This window comes from Syngnathus typhle, linkage group LG17 (assembly GCF_033458585.1).
Source record: "Syngnathus typhle isolate RoL2023-S1 ecotype Sweden linkage group LG17, RoL_Styp_1.0, whole genome shotgun sequence".
Classification (NCBI taxonomy): Eukaryota; Metazoa; Chordata; class Actinopteri; order Syngnathiformes; family Syngnathidae; genus Syngnathus; species Syngnathus typhle.
In genome coordinates, this window is record NC_083754.1 from 2,809,493 (window position 1) to 2,824,503 (window position 15,011).

The 15,011-nt window shown below is 41.4% G+C and overlaps 4 protein-coding genes across 8 annotated transcripts; 2 read left to right on the forward strand and 2 right to left on the reverse strand.

Moving 5' to 3' along the window:
- The first annotated feature begins 115 nt into the window (after positions 1–115).
- On the forward strand, positions 116–5,621 carry engl (endoglin, like). Of its 3 annotated transcripts, XM_061303430.1 has the most exons (16): positions 116–269; positions 337–390; positions 664–768; positions 844–1,013; positions 1,320–1,463; positions 1,608–1,782; positions 1,893–2,064; positions 2,139–2,283; positions 2,386–2,578; positions 2,669–2,838; positions 2,975–3,130; positions 3,375–3,458; positions 3,631–3,861; positions 4,008–4,484; positions 4,854–4,980; positions 5,133–5,621. In XM_061303430.1, exons 3-16 carry the CDS (start codon positions 702–704, stop codon positions 5,144–5,146), a joined length of 2,325 nt encoding a protein of 774 aa, XP_061159414.1. In that variant the 5' UTR covers positions 116–269; positions 337–390; positions 664–701; the 3' UTR covers positions 5,147–5,621. The 3 variants fall into 3 exon arrangements, with proteins under 3 accessions (XP_061159414.1, XP_061159412.1, XP_061159415.1); XM_061303428.1 differs by lacking the exons at positions 116–269; positions 337–390 and adding an exon at positions 397–556; XM_061303431.1 differs by lacking the exons at positions 116–269; positions 337–390; positions 4,854–4,980; positions 5,133–5,621 and adding an exon at positions 397–556 and having other exon boundaries at positions 4,075–4,243.
- A 245-nt stretch (positions 5,622–5,866) lies between these two features.
- Positions 5,867–7,841, reverse strand: LOC133170646 (zinc finger protein Gfi-1-like). 3 transcript variants are annotated; one of them, XM_061303723.1, is made up of 7 exons: positions 7,476–7,841; positions 7,008–7,106; positions 6,879–6,926; positions 6,641–6,801; positions 6,427–6,546; positions 6,199–6,364; positions 5,867–6,134 (listed from the first exon to the last, which is right to left on the reverse strand). In XM_061303723.1, exons 2-7 carry the CDS (start codon positions 7,096–7,098, stop codon positions 5,935–5,937), a joined length of 786 nt encoding a protein of 261 aa, XP_061159707.1. In that variant the 5' UTR covers positions 7,099–7,106; positions 7,476–7,841; the 3' UTR covers positions 5,867–5,934. The 3 variants fall into 3 exon arrangements, with proteins under 3 accessions (XP_061159707.1, XP_061159706.1, XP_061159708.1); XM_061303722.1 differs by having other exon boundaries at positions 6,879–7,106; positions 7,476–7,838; XM_061303724.1 differs by lacking the exons at positions 6,879–6,926; positions 7,476–7,841 and having other exon boundaries at positions 6,641–6,789; positions 6,949–7,086.
- A 1,175-nt stretch (positions 7,842–9,016) lies between these two features.
- On the forward strand, positions 9,017–12,863 carry mcm5 (minichromosome maintenance complex component 5). Its single transcript, XM_061303809.1, has 16 exons — positions 9,017–9,297; positions 9,394–9,520; positions 9,599–9,727; positions 9,792–9,964; positions 10,030–10,188; positions 10,262–10,431; positions 10,501–10,672; positions 10,746–10,857; positions 10,984–11,127; positions 11,206–11,271; positions 11,334–11,510; positions 11,591–11,703; positions 11,786–11,914; positions 12,009–12,151; positions 12,242–12,369; positions 12,558–12,863. The coding sequence occupies exons 1-16, from the start codon at positions 9,128–9,130 to the stop codon at positions 12,657–12,659; spliced, it is 2,214 nt and encodes a 737-aa protein (XP_061159793.1). The 5' UTR covers positions 9,017–9,127; the 3' UTR covers positions 12,660–12,863.
- A 92-nt stretch (positions 12,864–12,955) lies between these two features.
- hmox1a (heme oxygenase 1a) lies at positions 12,956–14,630 on the reverse strand. The gene is made up of 6 exons (XM_061303810.1): positions 14,491–14,630; positions 14,354–14,403; positions 14,168–14,279; positions 13,775–13,990; positions 13,435–13,707; positions 12,956–13,347 (listed from the first exon to the last, which is right to left on the reverse strand). The coding sequence occupies exons 2-6, from the start codon at positions 14,401–14,403 to the stop codon at positions 13,198–13,200; spliced, it is 801 nt and encodes a 266-aa protein (XP_061159794.1). The 5' UTR covers positions 14,491–14,630; the 3' UTR covers positions 12,956–13,197.
- Between the last annotated feature and the right edge of the window lie 381 nt (positions 14,631–15,011).

The window sequence follows — 15,011 nt, forward strand, 5'->3', positions numbered from 1 at the left end:
CCTGCTGTGATTGCTTTAGTTAATCTAATATGGTATTTTAAATTTTGATAAAGGGTTCTGAATGAATGGAAAAAAAAAAAAATCTTCAAAAAGATGTTTTGATGTCCTTTGACTATTCCAAAATGTATTCCTGAAGGTGGTGGTTACGCCAACTGAAACTCAAACTTCCGTCACGGCAGCTTCATCTTCTGAATCACCGCCACGCTTGACCCCCCAATGCAACTGGATTGAGAAATAATTCAACAAAAATGCGACAAATGTTTTTTAAGGTTTGTGTCCCCGCCCCCTTGCTCAACTGTTGATCCCACTGTGTGTCTCGTCATATTCCCCTCACAGGTATTTCCCACAAGTAGCACCTCAGCTGCAAAGATGCATTGAAGCGGCCTGTAGGTGAGTGTTCTCCTTGGTGCAGGATTTGGAGGGTGTGTGTGAGTGCGTGGTTGTGTGTTTAGGAAGTGAGTGAGTGAGTGAGTGAGGTGGGTGGGGAACTCGGGATGTAGCAAACTTTGGATTCAGTCTTTGCAAAATACAACCGGAGCAGCAGCTGGAGGAACATGTGAGTTCAGCTTTTGGGTTATTTCCTTTTTTGTAATGTGTTTTAAATAGACAAATGAAGTAGCTTGAGAATTGCAGAGTGTATTCATGCATGTTGCTCTTCAACAGGATGTTGCAGACAGGTCGATTATTTTAAATCTGTCAGGATGCCTTCGTTGTCAGGAGTAGCATGGACTGTTTTCTGCGCACTACTGCTCTGGAGGAAACAGACAGGTACGCCGACTCTCAAAAGACTTTTTTTTCTTTCTTTATCTGCACGCATTTTTTTAAATGGACATGTCGTGACAGCTTCTGGTAAAGAGAGAGAATGTTCTGTGGCTCAAGTGGGAGCGCTTCACCCTGTTGAGGCTCTGCTGGAGAAGTTTGAGGCTGGCCCGGGCTGTGCTGCCAGGGAAAGTGGGGACAAGGAGACTCATGTTATTGCGGTGGGGAGAGTAACCAGCAGCCCTGATAATATGGTAATTAGTACTCATCGGTAGTTGTATGTTTGATGCAGTGTTTTAATTTTTTTTTTATGCTTTTTTTAACACCTCAAACAACAGAAACAAGACGGAGAAATGGCTTTTGATTGGAAAATAATGATTTAATAATTTGTTTAAAAAATTATGAATATCATATATTTATTATATAATTATATAATGAATATAAATATCCACGGTAGTGAGAGAGTTAAGTCTGACCTAAATACAAGTCTGTGCACTAATTTATGACTATATTTGCTTGAAACGATTGCCAAAACAATAACTAATGTTTTGATTTTGCAGGTTACAGTGTTATTGAAGCCCTTGTCTCTGAGTTTGAACAAATCAACCATGAGAAAAGTTCACTTATTACTCAGCTCCCAGCAACCAATCAGCTGGAGGTTAGAAGCTGAGAGACTGCCCCCTGACCTCCCTGTACTAGTCAAGGTCAGTGAGGTCTACTTAAAAAAAAAAAAAGTCAAGCTGTTTTGTTTCCAAACATGTTTTTACTTTATACAGAGTTTTTTTTTTGGAAAGGAAGCATTGACAACCAGATTCACTTGATTGGGTCTTTGCTTTCCATCTTTTTAGGTGTCCTCAAACTCCAGTGTTCAGTCCCAGACGCTACGTTTGCTAGTGCGGCGGCTAAACTGGCTCCCTTACCGCCCACGTGCGCTGTACCGCTGGGCTCTGAAACACCACGGCAACTTGTCCTCTCTGACACACGTTCCCCATGGGAACCGAGTCTATGTCCGACTTGGAGAGGGTGAGCCATTGCAGAACCAACAGTCAATTTCATTTTAAGATAGCGTTGACCCGATTTGCTTTTTTTGAAGTATGAGTTGTTGTCTTCAAAAAAAAATCTTTGCGTTGCAGATCTGAGTCAACCTCCTGTGTGCCAGCTTAAGTCCATGTTCCTCTCGAACAACTACTTGACCTCTGACCTGCAACCGCAGGAAGTACAAGGATGCGGCCATTCAGCAGCAAGTCCAAACAATCCCGAGGTTCATGTCATCAAACTCCATTCGGCAGGTTCGGGACTCTGCGGGTGAGTTTTGTACATCGGATGCCAACGGTCAAGGTGTTACATTTTGAGAAAAAAATTCAAGATGTCTGCTCCAGCTCGCTGCAGGTGGAGGTGATTGTCTCGCTAGTACCGCCGCCGGAGAATTCTTCCAGGCAAACGGTGGTGCTGATTCTTAGCAGTTCGGTGCCAGTCAACTGGGCCATTGTTGCTCATGACGTTCAAGGTCATATTCTTATTCATGTAAGGTTTCATTTTCTATTTGGTTTTATTCCAGCATGACATTTTGTCCACATTTGAATGTTATTAGTGCTTTTGCAAGACCTGACTATTTTTTTTCTGCAGTCCTCTAACAGTGTTTCCCCCCCCTTCCCTCCTGAGCCGGACCTCGCACTGACTACCTCACTCATCCCCGACCTGTCCACCATACCGGACCTGCTTGTGTGGGCCAATGAGAGCGGCTATAACAATGTGACTTCATACACTGAGGCCAACCTGGGGAATCGCTTTGTGATCCAGCTGGCCGGGACTAAGCCAGGTCAGAACCCATGTGCGACTCCATTTATGTTATCTGGTGTGCCCGATGTGGCATTGTAGCTTGTGCAAGCCATTTTTTTTTCTCTTTTAGATGTGGTTCTACCAATAAAGACCATTGCCAAGAGGCCTACGTGGGCAGTGGAGAGCGGAATGACAGAGTGGCTCAATACTGGAGGTAGAGCAGAAGGAGGCCCAGACAGTTTCACAGTGCGGTGTGAAGATGGACGCCTCAGTGTGGCAGTGGACCAACACAACCTACAGGTCTTTAACCCAAGGCTTCTCAAACTGGAGCCCGCCAGCTTCCTTCTTGAATCACTTCCAGACACCAGCAATGGATTATTTAATTTATTGGCTTGTAGACTAAACTATGGAACAAAACGACATCGGTTTCTTTCAGAGTTTGTCGATGCCGGTTTCTGCTGTAACGTTGCGGGATCCAACATGCCAGGCTCAGTCCAATGGGAGTCATTTCCTGTTAGTGTTCCCAGTCATTTCCTGTGGAACAGAGGGACAGCTCCTGGGAAATAGTGAAGGGGTGCAGTACAAAAACATGGTAAGGCTTAACACAGCCACACTCATAAGAATCTGTGCACACTTACGATTATTTTAGTTAATGATGAAGTCAAATTAAAAGTGGGAAAAAATGATTCATCTTGATTATTTTCACCCCTAAATAAATAAAATATTTGAACTGAGGTGTGTAGACTTTTTATATGCCCCATCATTTTTTGTTGGGCTCTGTCTGTTGTGATGGCACTTCATTGCAGTTTATTTGTCTCCTCTCATGTTTTGCTTAGGTGCTTTTATGGAAAGACCAGCCTCATACCGTGTTGTCACATAATGAGACTGATTGGGTATCCAGAAATTCACTTGGAATACATGTAAGATTTTGCAGTCTAATGCAAGATAATAAAAAAAAAAGCCTTAATAATAAGTAGTTTGTTGTGAGTTGACTCTTATGCAGTTGTTGGACAAAGTATTGGGAATGATTATCAATAACTTTTGTCTCTCTCTGTCTGTGTCTCTCTCAATCTTTGTCATCTCCTTTCCTAGTTCAGCTGTTTGGACAATGTGGCCAGCATGCCTCAACTAGGTCATGGTGATGATGTCAATACTTCCAAAGCACCTTGGGGTGCCTTGCCTGATCCTGGACAGTTCCATTTTGACACACCTAAACTCAAATCCGGGCCTTTGCTTCGTCTGAAGCTTTTCGTCACCGAGAGCTACAAGCAGCGACGCATCGGACCTTGCGTCATCACTCCTGACCAGCGCATTTATGTCGAGGTGCTTATTTATTTTCATATTTGTCTTTCGCATTCATAAATACTGAGGTCTCACTTTTTTTAATTATGAAAAAAAAATGACACTTTCTGACTTTTTCCAATTTTTTTTTGTTGTGTCTTCGTCACTTTATTTTTTTTCTACTGCAGATTTCTGCCAAGGGGCCCTTCATAGACGTTGCTGAGGTGAAGTCATGTGTTGTTTCTCCTTTCTCAGACCCCAAAAGTTCTCCGTTCTGGACTGTCATAAGCAACAACTGTCCCGCAGACCCCTCACTTACCTTCCAGCATGCAAAAGTTGAGGAGACAGAAGATGATGATGAGCAGGAAGAAGAGTTGGAAGACAGACTTGAAGCTCAAAAAGGATCCAAGGAGCTCAATGATGAAGATCAAACTGTCTCCTTTCACTCCAAGCCCAAAGCAAAGAAAACAGTTATAAGGCCATTACGATTTAGTTTTGTCCTACGGCCGCTTTACAACGTCTCCATGCAGTTTCTCCACTGCAGCCTTCACCTTTGCGTCTCGGACAAGACGACAACAAGGCGACCCACGAAGAAAAGAGTAACGAAAAAATGTCCGGATGGAAAACGTATCCCTCCACTCGTATCCAGGACACTTGGACAACAGGTACAGAACCAGATCTTACATAATAGTTCTTCATGTTAAAAAATAAAATAAATATTACAAAATAAAATATTATAATTGAAACATCTACAAGCCACACCATAATTTAGGAGAGTCACGTTGATGGTTAGCTCATGTCACGTAATTATATGATCCATTTGTTGCTAGGCAGAATTCTTGTGAAAAATAAATATTTTATGGTCCATTTGTTGCTAGGCAAAATTCTTGAGAAAAATAGTCATATGTCAGTTATGTCCAGTAGGTTTTTTTTTTTAAGAAATTGAAGAAAAAAAAAAATTGCTGTCTGTAATTCCATTTTACTGTTGGTCTAAAACTTCACAATGAATAAGAAATTCTTCCCGTAAACTGCAGTGTGAGATTAGAAACCTTTCCCGGTCCATGGTGGTCACCCATCCTGTTAACTCACTGGCACATAAAGAACTGAAGCTCACCACAGTCCTGCGAACCAAAAGACTGAGTGCCTCACCGCAACAAAGACGTGAGTATCTTTTTTTTATCATTGAAGTATTTGTGGGTGTTTTGTAAGCTTCACACCCGTTTTAAAAAGGTGTTTACTTAACAAAGCAGACACCTCACAGCACCTTCTTTATTAGATGAGTAGCTGTAGACTGTAATTATTTTGTTTTCTAGATCCAACTGGGTAAATGACTAAATGGGAGCCTCCAGATTGCGTCAGAACTTCGACATCAACGGTTACAGAAAATGTGTCACTACCGTTGAGCACCTGCAAAACAAGACCGTTTTGTCTCCTTCCTCCAACAGTCTGAAGGGATGGAGTTTAGACAAACTACTTCTGTGTGTGCCCCGACAATCATTGTTGCAAGGTCGACCCATGACTACAATCCCTCCTGTTCATTACGGCATTGTGTAAATCCAGATTAGTTGTTTTGTTTTTTTTACAGCCGCTGGCTATTTAAAACTGGAAGAGGTGTAAACATGCAGATTTATGTATTTAAATCTTCAGAAAATAAGTTAAATTAGAATTTGAAGTGGCCTACTCCACCAGTTGTTAATATCTGTGTTTATAGTGGAGAATCTGTTAATATTGCTTGTTGCAGTCTTTTGTTGATGTGGTGCATAACTAATATATTAAATAAAACAGTTTCCCCTTTCACCAAATTGTGTTTTCTTAGGCTCATTATCAACATGAAATGCTGTATTTAAAAAAAAAATGCTGTGCAACCAGACTAATTTTTTTATTTTATAATTACATTATCTTTTATAATTATACTATTTTATATAGAATTATTATTTTATATCAAATAAATTATTGATATATTGATTGGTTTATTTATATCATATATAAGTACTACATAAAGTTTTAATGAAAACCAAAACTCAAATGAAAAAAACAAATGCATCACTTTTATTCGAGAAATCTTTTTAATTTCTCCCTCTTTTAATCTCACTCATTGTCACGTATTTGACATCATCAGTTCTGAGCGTATCTACTACCATAGCCGCACGGGGTTTCTTGGTGGCGCTGCAGGTCGACCCTGCGTTGGAAGCTGCGGTGACAGCGGGGGCAGCCGAACGCTCGGTGGTGGTCGTCGTGTTTCCGAGTGTGAGTGATGAGGTTGGAGCTTTGACTGAATCCTCGACCGCACACCTTGCACACGTGTGGTTTCTCACCTGAGTGCAAATAAAAAGGGCAGGGCACACTCAACCGGATATTACACACTAATCACCACCTTACCTGTATGTATGAACGTGTGTTTCTTCATGTCCGACTTCTGGTGGAACCTTTTGCCACAGTACTGGCACGGGTAAGGCCTGGTGTCCGAGTGGATGAGCAGATGTGTGGACAGCGTGGACGAGCGCTTGAACATTTTTCCACACACCTTGCAGCCAAAGCTCCGTGCCTGTTTTAAGAACTAAACATTTAAAGCAGAACTGTGCATGTAACGCACTTTCGGTTTATTACCTTTGCTCTTCCGTAGCTCTCAATTGCTGTGAAAGTCATTGAGGACATTTCAGTGGATGGGGAACTCATCAAAGGGACATGAAAGCTGCTACTACTATGAGCCTGCAGATCTACTTGGGACTAAGGGGGAAAGGACATAGGGTCAAAAGGTTACCAATTATATTCAAGCTTAGGTGGGACACAAATGTCAACATTCAACGATTCTATAAAATACCTTTTCACACAGAGGACACTGGCTGAATGACCAGCTGAGGTCTGCATGTGATGTGCGGTGGAGTAACATGAAGACCAGCTTCTCCAGTTGTCGCTCTCTGTCAGATGTTTGGTGTCTTTCCGCTGACCAAGCAGAGTCCAGTTCTGTCCCTGTGGAGGTTGCTGGAAGAAGAATCAGTCAGCTTTTCTTTAATTGCAACTGTGTTTAGAAAATGAATGAATGAATCGAATGTAATTACCAGATCCAGAGGGATTCCATGCAAGACAGCGTTGACTCCGCCGAGATGCTGTCTCACATGGAGAACGAACCTCAGATAAAATCTCCTTTGCCAAAACGGCCGGCACGTTATCCCCAGTGTCCTTTCCACCTTGATCGGATTCATCCTTCTGTCTAACGGAGCCCTTGGATGGACCGGCGGGGTGAGTCTTTTTAGTTCTCACAAGAAACGATCGCGGCATGACAGAACCTGAGAAAGTCAGACGAGACTTCATACAGTTTTCGCTAAACACCTGCAAGCGAGTGTTCGTTTGAGATGCCAATCTTGAGGTTTCAAACTAGCTCACCACCTGCAAATCAGATTCTTGTGTGCTGTTGCTACATTGTAGCTGCAAAACTGCTGCTGAACTTTCTCGATAACTATTTGAATGTTTACGCATAAGGCGCCTAATTTGGACAGCTAGCGAAACAGCACGTTGATAATAAAAAAGAATTTTTTTTTATATATATGCGATAACATCATGTTTATGATCGAAATATTTGATAATATTCAAAAATATTAGATTAAAAAACATATGATAGAAAAAAAAGGAATTTGTCTTGAAGCGCTTGTCCTTACCTCTGAAATGCGCGGCCAAATATCAAGTGCAATTCTCGCATCGTCAGTTACTGTAAGTCCTCTTTTCTCCTCCCAACACACATCTGCTGATGACACACCAAACTTTGAACGCAAACTATATTTAGCTTTAATCAGTCGAAACAGACATGGGGTAATTTACACACAATCTGTATTTAAGACAGAAATCACAAAATATTGGCATTTTGAATCCCTCACATTCGTAACACGGTAAAATAAAAATTTTTCTTATTTAAATTTGCAACGTAGAAGCACATAATGGGTGTTAAAGAATCTACTTGACTACAAAACTACTGTGTAAAATTTTCAAAACAAAAATGCTATCGATATGCCTGCCCAAAATAATGACAGCTAAATAAATAAATGAAACCACGAAAATACTGATGGTCCGATGTGGTTTCAGTTGTGGGCCTGGTGTCAAAAATGTGTGATGCCATTTTCCCACAGCCAACAACTTATTTCTCTTTTTAACACTAACACACTGTTCTTCTCACAAATTTTCCAATTTCTTTCATTTTGCCCATGCATGGCAGAATTCTTTATTTGTTTGACAATATTTTTAGTATGACATTAAATTGAAAGCTAAACAAAATCAAACAGGATGTGTAAACAACATTAAGTATATTTAGAGGCATGGGAACGACAGGGTGTACCAGCTTGTGATATCACAAGGTCACACACTCTGCCTGTGCCTTCCACGAAACAGGAAACAAAAACTGAATTTTGCTGATATATTTTCTCTTGCTGTTGCAAATGCAGATGACATCATCTTACATTTTTTAACACACAAAAAAATTAAGACAAGCGTTTTTTTAAAAAAAATATTTTTGCCCTCTCTTGCTTGAAGAATTGATTTAATTCAGCAGCATACTTTTTTTAGACATAATTTTTTTTATTTGCTGATGTTTTGTTTTTTTAATCGTTGCAGAACCCAATTTTTTAAAGAGCAGAATTCATGGTTCCATCAATCACAGCAATTAGGAAAACAAGATGTTCCCAATTCGTGTCTTTTTTTCTTCTCATTATTATTATTTATTAAAGGAAATACTTTTGCATTAGTGTACATTTTAAAATCTGGATAGTTGAATCAGTTGAATCAATACTTTTGCCAGAGCCTTTTTTCCACACTTATATTTTACTTTTTGAAGTATAGTGTGAATACTTAGGCCACTTATGACAGAACTGCAATCTGTAATATGACCGCTACGAGGCGCTGTCATACAGCAGTGGGAGGAACTTCAACAAAAGCTGATGGTAAAGCAGAATTACATACTGTGTATACTGAATGTGTACATCCCTTAACGTTATGTCAACAATCATCTTATTGTTCACTAAAAACAAAACGTCCGCACGTCCCTTTATAAATGCTTGTCTTTTTCGCGCCACCAGAGCTACCGCGAGCACCACCCCTACATGATGTCACGTCCTGTGTCGACAAACCGGCCAATAAAATCGGGTCAGATTTCTTGTCAGCCAATGAAAGGCCGGTAAAACCTCCGCCGCGCGGCGGACTGGCGGGAAAATAGGGAGGAGGAAGTTCAGTTTTGCCGCGAAAGCAGTGGTCAGCCCCATTGTTTGCAGAAGTCGACGGCTGCCGGATTTTAAATTTAAATACTAATCGATCTTTCTGCAAAATGTCTGGATTTGACGACCCTGGAATTTACTATAGTGACAGCTTCGGAGGGGGCGAACAAGGCCCAGATGAGGGTGGCCAGAAGCGAATTCAGATCAAGAAACGGTTCCGTGAATTTCTCCGACAATTTAGAGTAGGAACCGACCGAACTGGCTTCACATATAAATACAGGTAGGTGCTATTCCAGAAAAATAAAATAAAGTACTACTGCAAATAATGCTGTTAGAGTGTAAGCCAAAAATTCTGGATTCTTTTTCTGCATTTTAGAGATGAGTTGAAGAGACACTACACCCTGGGAGACTACTGCATTGAGGTGGAAATGGAGGACCTCGCCAGCTTTGACGAGGATCTTTCCGATTGTCTGTACAAGCTGCCTTCAGACAAGCTGCCTCTGGTAATGCATTTAAACCTCAGTTCCATTCATTTATTTGGGAAATTGTTCATCCTGTTAAAACATGACTGTAATGAACAGTTGGAGGAGGCCGCTAAGGAGGTAGCCGACGAGGTGACGCGTCCACGTCCAACCGGAGAAGAAACCGTGCAGGACATTCAAGTCATGCTGAAGAGTGACGCACATCACGCTTCTATCCGAAGCCTTAAGGTAAAATCTCAAATGATATTTCTCAACATTGATCATTTTAATTTGTCAATTCATTTTTTTGCAGTCTGAGCTGGTGTCTCATCTTGTGAAAGTAAATGGCATCATCATCTCAGCCACCCCTGTGAAGGCCAAGGCCACCAAAGTGTGTCTGCAGTGTCGCAGCTGTCGTCATATCATCAACAACATCCCTTTGCCTCCGGGCCTACAGGGCTACGCGCTTCCTCGCAAGTGCAGCAAGTAAGCATGACTTGGAAAATATATTTATCATTTATGAACTAATTGGACAATTTCTCTTTCCGTAGCACAAGTAACACAGCAAAACTGAAGTGCCCCGTGGACCCTTATTTTATCCTCCCGGATCGCTGCGTTTGTGTTGACTTTCAAACCCTCCGACTGCAGGAATCTCCAGATGCTGTCCCGCATGGAGAAATGCCTCGGCACCTTCAGCTCTACTCTGACAGGTCAGTCGATTAAATCTTAATATAACACCGTTAGATGATGGCTGCAAACTCATAGTACGTCTTTTTTTGCCAGGTACCTGTGTGACCGTGTGGTCCCGGGGAACCGAGTAACCATCATGGGTATCTACTCTATCAAGAAGACAGCTGCGGTGAAGGCCAAAGGAAAAGAGAAGAGTGCTGGAGTGGGAATTCGTGCATCCTACCTGAGAGTGGTCGGCATCCAAGTGGACACAGAAGGCGCAGGTAAATAAATCAGATTCATTTGTATAGGCCACGCCAAAATGGTCACGTTTAAGTTCTTGTCCCCGGCAGGTCGTGGTGCTACTGGATCAGTGTCTCCACAGGAAGAGGAGGAGTTGCGCTCGCTGGCCGCTTCTCCTGATGTTTACACCTCCCTGGCTCGCTCCGTTGCTCCCTCAATCTACGGCAGCGAAGATCTAAAAAAAGCCATCACCTGTCTGTTGTTTGGTGGTTCAAGGAAGAGGTGAAATGAGAACAAGCAAAATGAATTCTTGGTTTTGTCACTCACCCTATACATGTGCACGTGTTTTTTCTAGACTGCCTGATGGTCTCACTCGCAGAGGAGACATCAACCTGCTCATGCTTGGAGATCCTGGTACAGCCAAGTCTCAGTTGCTCAAGTTTGTGGAGAGATGTGCGCCCATTGGGGTAATTTTCTTTAACCTGTTAGTCTTGTGTGATTCAACATGAATGGCTTATTTTATTGAGGGTTTTGGCGCCACCTTGTGGTCATGAATACTATACTTTATTAATGACAACACTTGTTTTGTGCAGGTTTACACTTCAGGAAAGGGCAGCAGTGCTGCTGGTCTTACTGCTTCTGTTTTGAGGGACCCGGCCACACGTGGGTTCATCATGGAGGGTGGCGCCATGGTTCTGGCTGATGGCGGCGTTGTCTGTATTGATGAGTTTGACAAGGTAAGATTGGGGGTTTTATTTTTGAGAACTTTCAATGTCTCCATTTACGATTTTGAACCGATTTGTCTTTTTTTGCAGATGCGAGAAGATGACAGAGTTGCCATCCATGAGGCCATGGAGCAACAGACCATCTCCATCGCCAAGGTGATTGATTAGATGAGGGAAAATGTAAAACTTAATTTACAAAAATGATCCACTTTTCCCAGGCTGGCATCACTACCACTTTGAATTCTCGCTGCTCTGTGCTGGCTGCTGCCAATTCTGTGTTTGGCCGCTGGGATGACACCAAGGGGGAGGAGAACATTGACTTCATGCCCACCATCTTGTCTCGTTTCGACATGATCTTCATCATCAAAGACTTGCACGACCACCAGAGAGACATGGTAATGTGCCTTGTGTATTTTCCTTTTGTCATGTCCTTAAAGTTTCCGAGTATGATTTTTGCCCTCTTTACATCTTGCAGACACTAGCTCGTCACGTTATGAACGTTCATCTGAGTGCCCAGACGCAAACTGAGGCAGTCGAGGGTGAGATTCCGCTGGCCACCTTCAAGAAGTACATTGCCTTTGCCAGAACGTGAGTCTTCTTCTTTTTATATCTCCTTACTGTATTCTATCTGCTCAAATATCAATACTCTGGTTTGAAAATTGTCTTGCAGTAAATGCGGCCCTCGTCTCTCTGCTGCTGCGGCCGAGAAGCTGAAGAACAGATACGTGCTGATGAGGAGCGGTGCAAGAGAGCACGAGAGGGAAACCGATAAGAGAGCCTCCATCCCAATCACTGTCAGGTATGGGTATTTGTGTTTAATATGCAAATATAATCATAAATAATTTTCTTCACTGCATTTCCGTGACCTCATTTTTGTCTGTGCTTTATTGCAGACAACTGGAGGCTGTGGTGCGTATTGCGGAGTCATTGGCCAAAATGAAGTTGCAGCCTGTCGCTGGAGAAGAAGAAGTAGATGAAGCGCTGCGTCTCTTTCAAGTTTCCACACTGGATGCCGCACTCTCCGGCAGCCTCTCGGGTGTGTTTTAAGTTGGAGTTGTTATATCATAAATACATGGTTACTTCATCAGAATAATTTTTGTTTTCATTTTTTGTGGTTTTGTTTCAGGTGTGGAAGGTTTTACTACTCAAGAGGACCAGGAAATGATTTCTCGCATTGAAAAGCAATTAAAGAGGCGCTTTGCAATTGGCTCCCAAGTATCTGAGCACAGTATCATCCAAGATTTCACCAAACAGGTCAGTCTGAACGTGGAAAGTACGACTACACTTGAACACACCCATAAAAAAAGGCATCTGCTTGAGTGTCTTTTTTTTTTTGCTGTGCTTTCAATTGTCTCTAAGCTATAATTTAGCATTTTTCTAAATACATGATAAGCAATTATTATTATTTATGATTATTGTCGTCATTGTGATCCACCGTGCAGAAATATCCCGACCACGCCATCTACAAAGTCCTTCACCTGATGTTGAGGAGGGGTGAGCTTCAGCACCGTATGCAGAGGAAAGTGCTCTACAGAGTCAAATAGACAATATGATGGAAGTAGATTGAAGTTGAAGTCCTCACATGATCGCCTGAGCTCTTGAAGTCATGTATCAACTTTTGAGGCAAGATTAAAGCTGTTGCGCTGCCACGGGTGTTTTTGTAGTACAAAAAATGTTTCCACATATTGCATTCCCTGTAATTAATTACAATTTTGAAAATCCTAAATAAAAAAAAATCTAATGGCAAATTTGAGTTTTTTTTTTTTTTTTTTTTGCAAAGTTGAATATTCCCTTTGAGGGATCATAATGAGTCTAATAGAAGAAAAAAACTAAACAAATGTTTTGTTCTTGCACTGCCAACAAGTTTATTTCCTTTGTTTCTACAAATACACAAAACTCTGTAATCAATGACAAATTTAGTAAATGTAACAAAAGTAAGAATATACAGTATGTTGTTCAATCAAATATAAGTGCTGACTTTTTTTTTTTTTTTTTAAAGCCAGTTGGTTCCAGTTTGGATTTGTTTCATTAGCTAAAAAGAGATTAGTAAAGTGCTATAGTTGCTTAAAATGCTAGCTGATGCTACAAGGCGTACATTCCCATTCCAATGGTAGCCAGAGTAACACACAATCCCACGGTGATATGCTTGAGTTGAGGAAATGGAAAATGGCCAGAGCTGGACTTGGATTGTTCTGTTGCGACACTCAGAAGCTTCTGCAAGTCATCAAAAACCTGAAGGAACAGCAAAAATGTCAACATATGTCCCGCGTCATCTAGTTCCTCTAAAATTTTACGAGTGACCAATTATAAAATAGTTACCTCGGTGTTGAACTCAAAAGCCTGGACCGCTTCCTTCAACACAGCTTCCCTCTCGTCCTCGGTTAACTCGATGGCGTTCATGCGACTTCTGTACAACTGCTTGAAGCGATTGGGACTGCTCACGCCAGGGAAGAAGAAAAACGAAAGACCCTCATTTCCTGACAGCTTGAGGGATTTCTGGGTAATTTTTCCCAGCACTTGACCTCCTGACAAATCGCCAAGATATCGAGTGTAGGCGTGGGCAACCAGCAGCTCTGGATTCTTTTTACCAATCTGCAGATGAGAACTTGGTTTTAGTGAATTGACCTCATCGCAAAACCGACTGGCGATTCTTTTTCACCTCTCGAAGCCTTTGAGTGTATCTGTGGGTGGCAGCGGGAACAATCACTTTTCCACGCCAATCAGGGCCCAAAAAATATTCCAGGTCATTCTCCAGGTATTCCAGGCGAGCAAGTTCCTGGGGGAAGTATATCGGTGCGACCGCTGGATGGGAACAGTTCTTATCGAGTTCCTCTTCGAGGACCTTGTAGATCTCGTGGAGGGAGCACAGCAGGAGCTGACAAAGGCATCATTTAATATTTATAATTATTTTATATCCACTTTCAAGACATTTTTGTTTGGTTTGTGCTATGAGAATTTTTTTTGTAATGTCAAATATATCGATTGCTAAACAAATGTGTTCACTCATAACTGTCTTGGCTTAATTAATAAAATAAAATTAATATAAATTTACCTTGTACTGTGGCAGCTTGACTTGACCTCTCTGGTAACTCAACATCAGCTCGGTATTTTCCGCTCTCACATGGTTTTCCTTTGTGGCTTCTTTAATCTGCTCTGATAAATCACTGTTGACAGGCATTACAATGATTTAAAATGCATTCAGCACACCGATAATAATTTCTTTTATGAACTATCATACCTGCCTACTACCCCGGTGTCAACTTTTCTTGCACTTTTCTTGGTCTCCATCTACACAGGCAAGTTTGTATTTAATGCAATAGAATTGAAAGAATATGAATCAACTGAGATTTGATGAATAAATATGCAGTGTCTTACCTTATTAATGTCTTTGCTGCTTTGTAGGAGTTGGAAAGAACAGTGGCTTGTTGCTTCCCGTGGCTCAGTGTGGACTCACGGATCCAGTGTGTGGTATTTATACTCTGGCTAAGTGCTGAGACAGATGGGAAGTGTTCCTGCTGACTCACATGACTGCCTTGCAACATAACATGACTTTGCAGATGGCAAAACATGACACAGTAGAAATTCTCACTTTTGATTTGGTTGCAACCATACAAAGGGACTCTTTTCTGAATGGACAAAGATAAATATATAAGTTGAAATTTGAAAATACATAAACAATGGAACGCCTCAATTCTTTAAATGTGTCAAATTTTGCAAATGATTTCACTTTGATTATTATAGATCACACACAAATCCCCGCCCAGTATAGGTGGAATAAATCACAGATGAAACTATTTTATGATGGAGATGAAACCCCGTGAAGAGCGACAAAATGAAATCGTGAGATAATTAAATAGTAAAATGGGAATAATAATCGAAATAGACAAATTATACGA

What these genes read in the sequence shown, in the direction of transcription:
- mcm5 (XM_061303809.1), top strand. Translation starts at nt 9,128, where the DNA reads ATGTCTGGATTTGACGACCCTGGAATTTACTATAGTGACAGCTTCGGA. An exon ending in CTTCTATCCGAAGCCTTAAG is followed by an intron (nt 9,728 to 9,791) that starts GTAAAATCTCAA and finishes ATTTTTTTGCAG; the next exon opens with TCTGAGCTGGTGTCTCATCT. An exon ending in TTTGGTGGTTCAAGGAAGAG is followed by an intron (nt 10,673 to 10,745) that starts GTGAAATGAGAA and finishes TGTTTTTTCTAG; the next exon opens with ACTGCCTGATGGTCTCACTC.
- LOC133170646 (XM_061303722.1), bottom strand. Translation starts at nt 7,098, where the DNA reads ATGCCGCGATCGTTTCTTGTGAGAACTAAAAAGACTCACCCCGCCGGT. An exon ending in ATGGAATCCCTCTGGATCTG is followed by an intron (nt 6,802 to 6,878) that starts GTAATTACATTC and finishes TTCTTCTTCCAG; the next exon opens with CAACCTCCACAGGGACAGAA. An exon ending in AGAGCTACGGAAGAGCAAAG is followed by an intron (nt 6,365 to 6,426) that starts GTAATAAACCGA and finishes TTCTTAAAACAG; the next exon opens with GCACGGAGCTTTGGCTGCAA.
- hmox1a (XM_061303810.1), bottom strand. Translation starts at nt 14,403, where the DNA reads ATGGAGACCAAGAAAAGTGCAAGAAAAGTTGACACCGGGGTAGTAGGC. An exon ending in GACACCGGGGTAGTAGGCAG is followed by an intron (nt 14,280 to 14,353) that starts GTATGATAGTTC and finishes GCCTGTCAACAG; the next exon opens with TGATTTATCAGAGCAGATTA. An exon ending in ACACTCAAAGGCTTCGAGAG is followed by an intron (nt 13,708 to 13,774) that starts GTGAAAAAGAAT and finishes TCTCATCTGCAG; the next exon opens with ATTGGTAAAAAGAATCCAGA.
- engl (XM_061303430.1), top strand. Translation starts at nt 702, where the DNA reads ATGCCTTCGTTGTCAGGAGTAGCATGGACTGTTTTCTGCGCACTACTG. An exon ending in AAGGTCATATTCTTATTCAT is followed by an intron (nt 2,284 to 2,385) that starts GTAAGGTTTCAT and finishes TTTTTTCTGCAG; the next exon opens with TCCTCTAACAGTGTTTCCCC. An exon ending in CCAGGACACTTGGACAACAG is followed by an intron (nt 4,485 to 4,853) that starts GTACAGAACCAG and finishes CGTAAACTGCAG; the next exon opens with TGTGAGATTAGAAACCTTTC.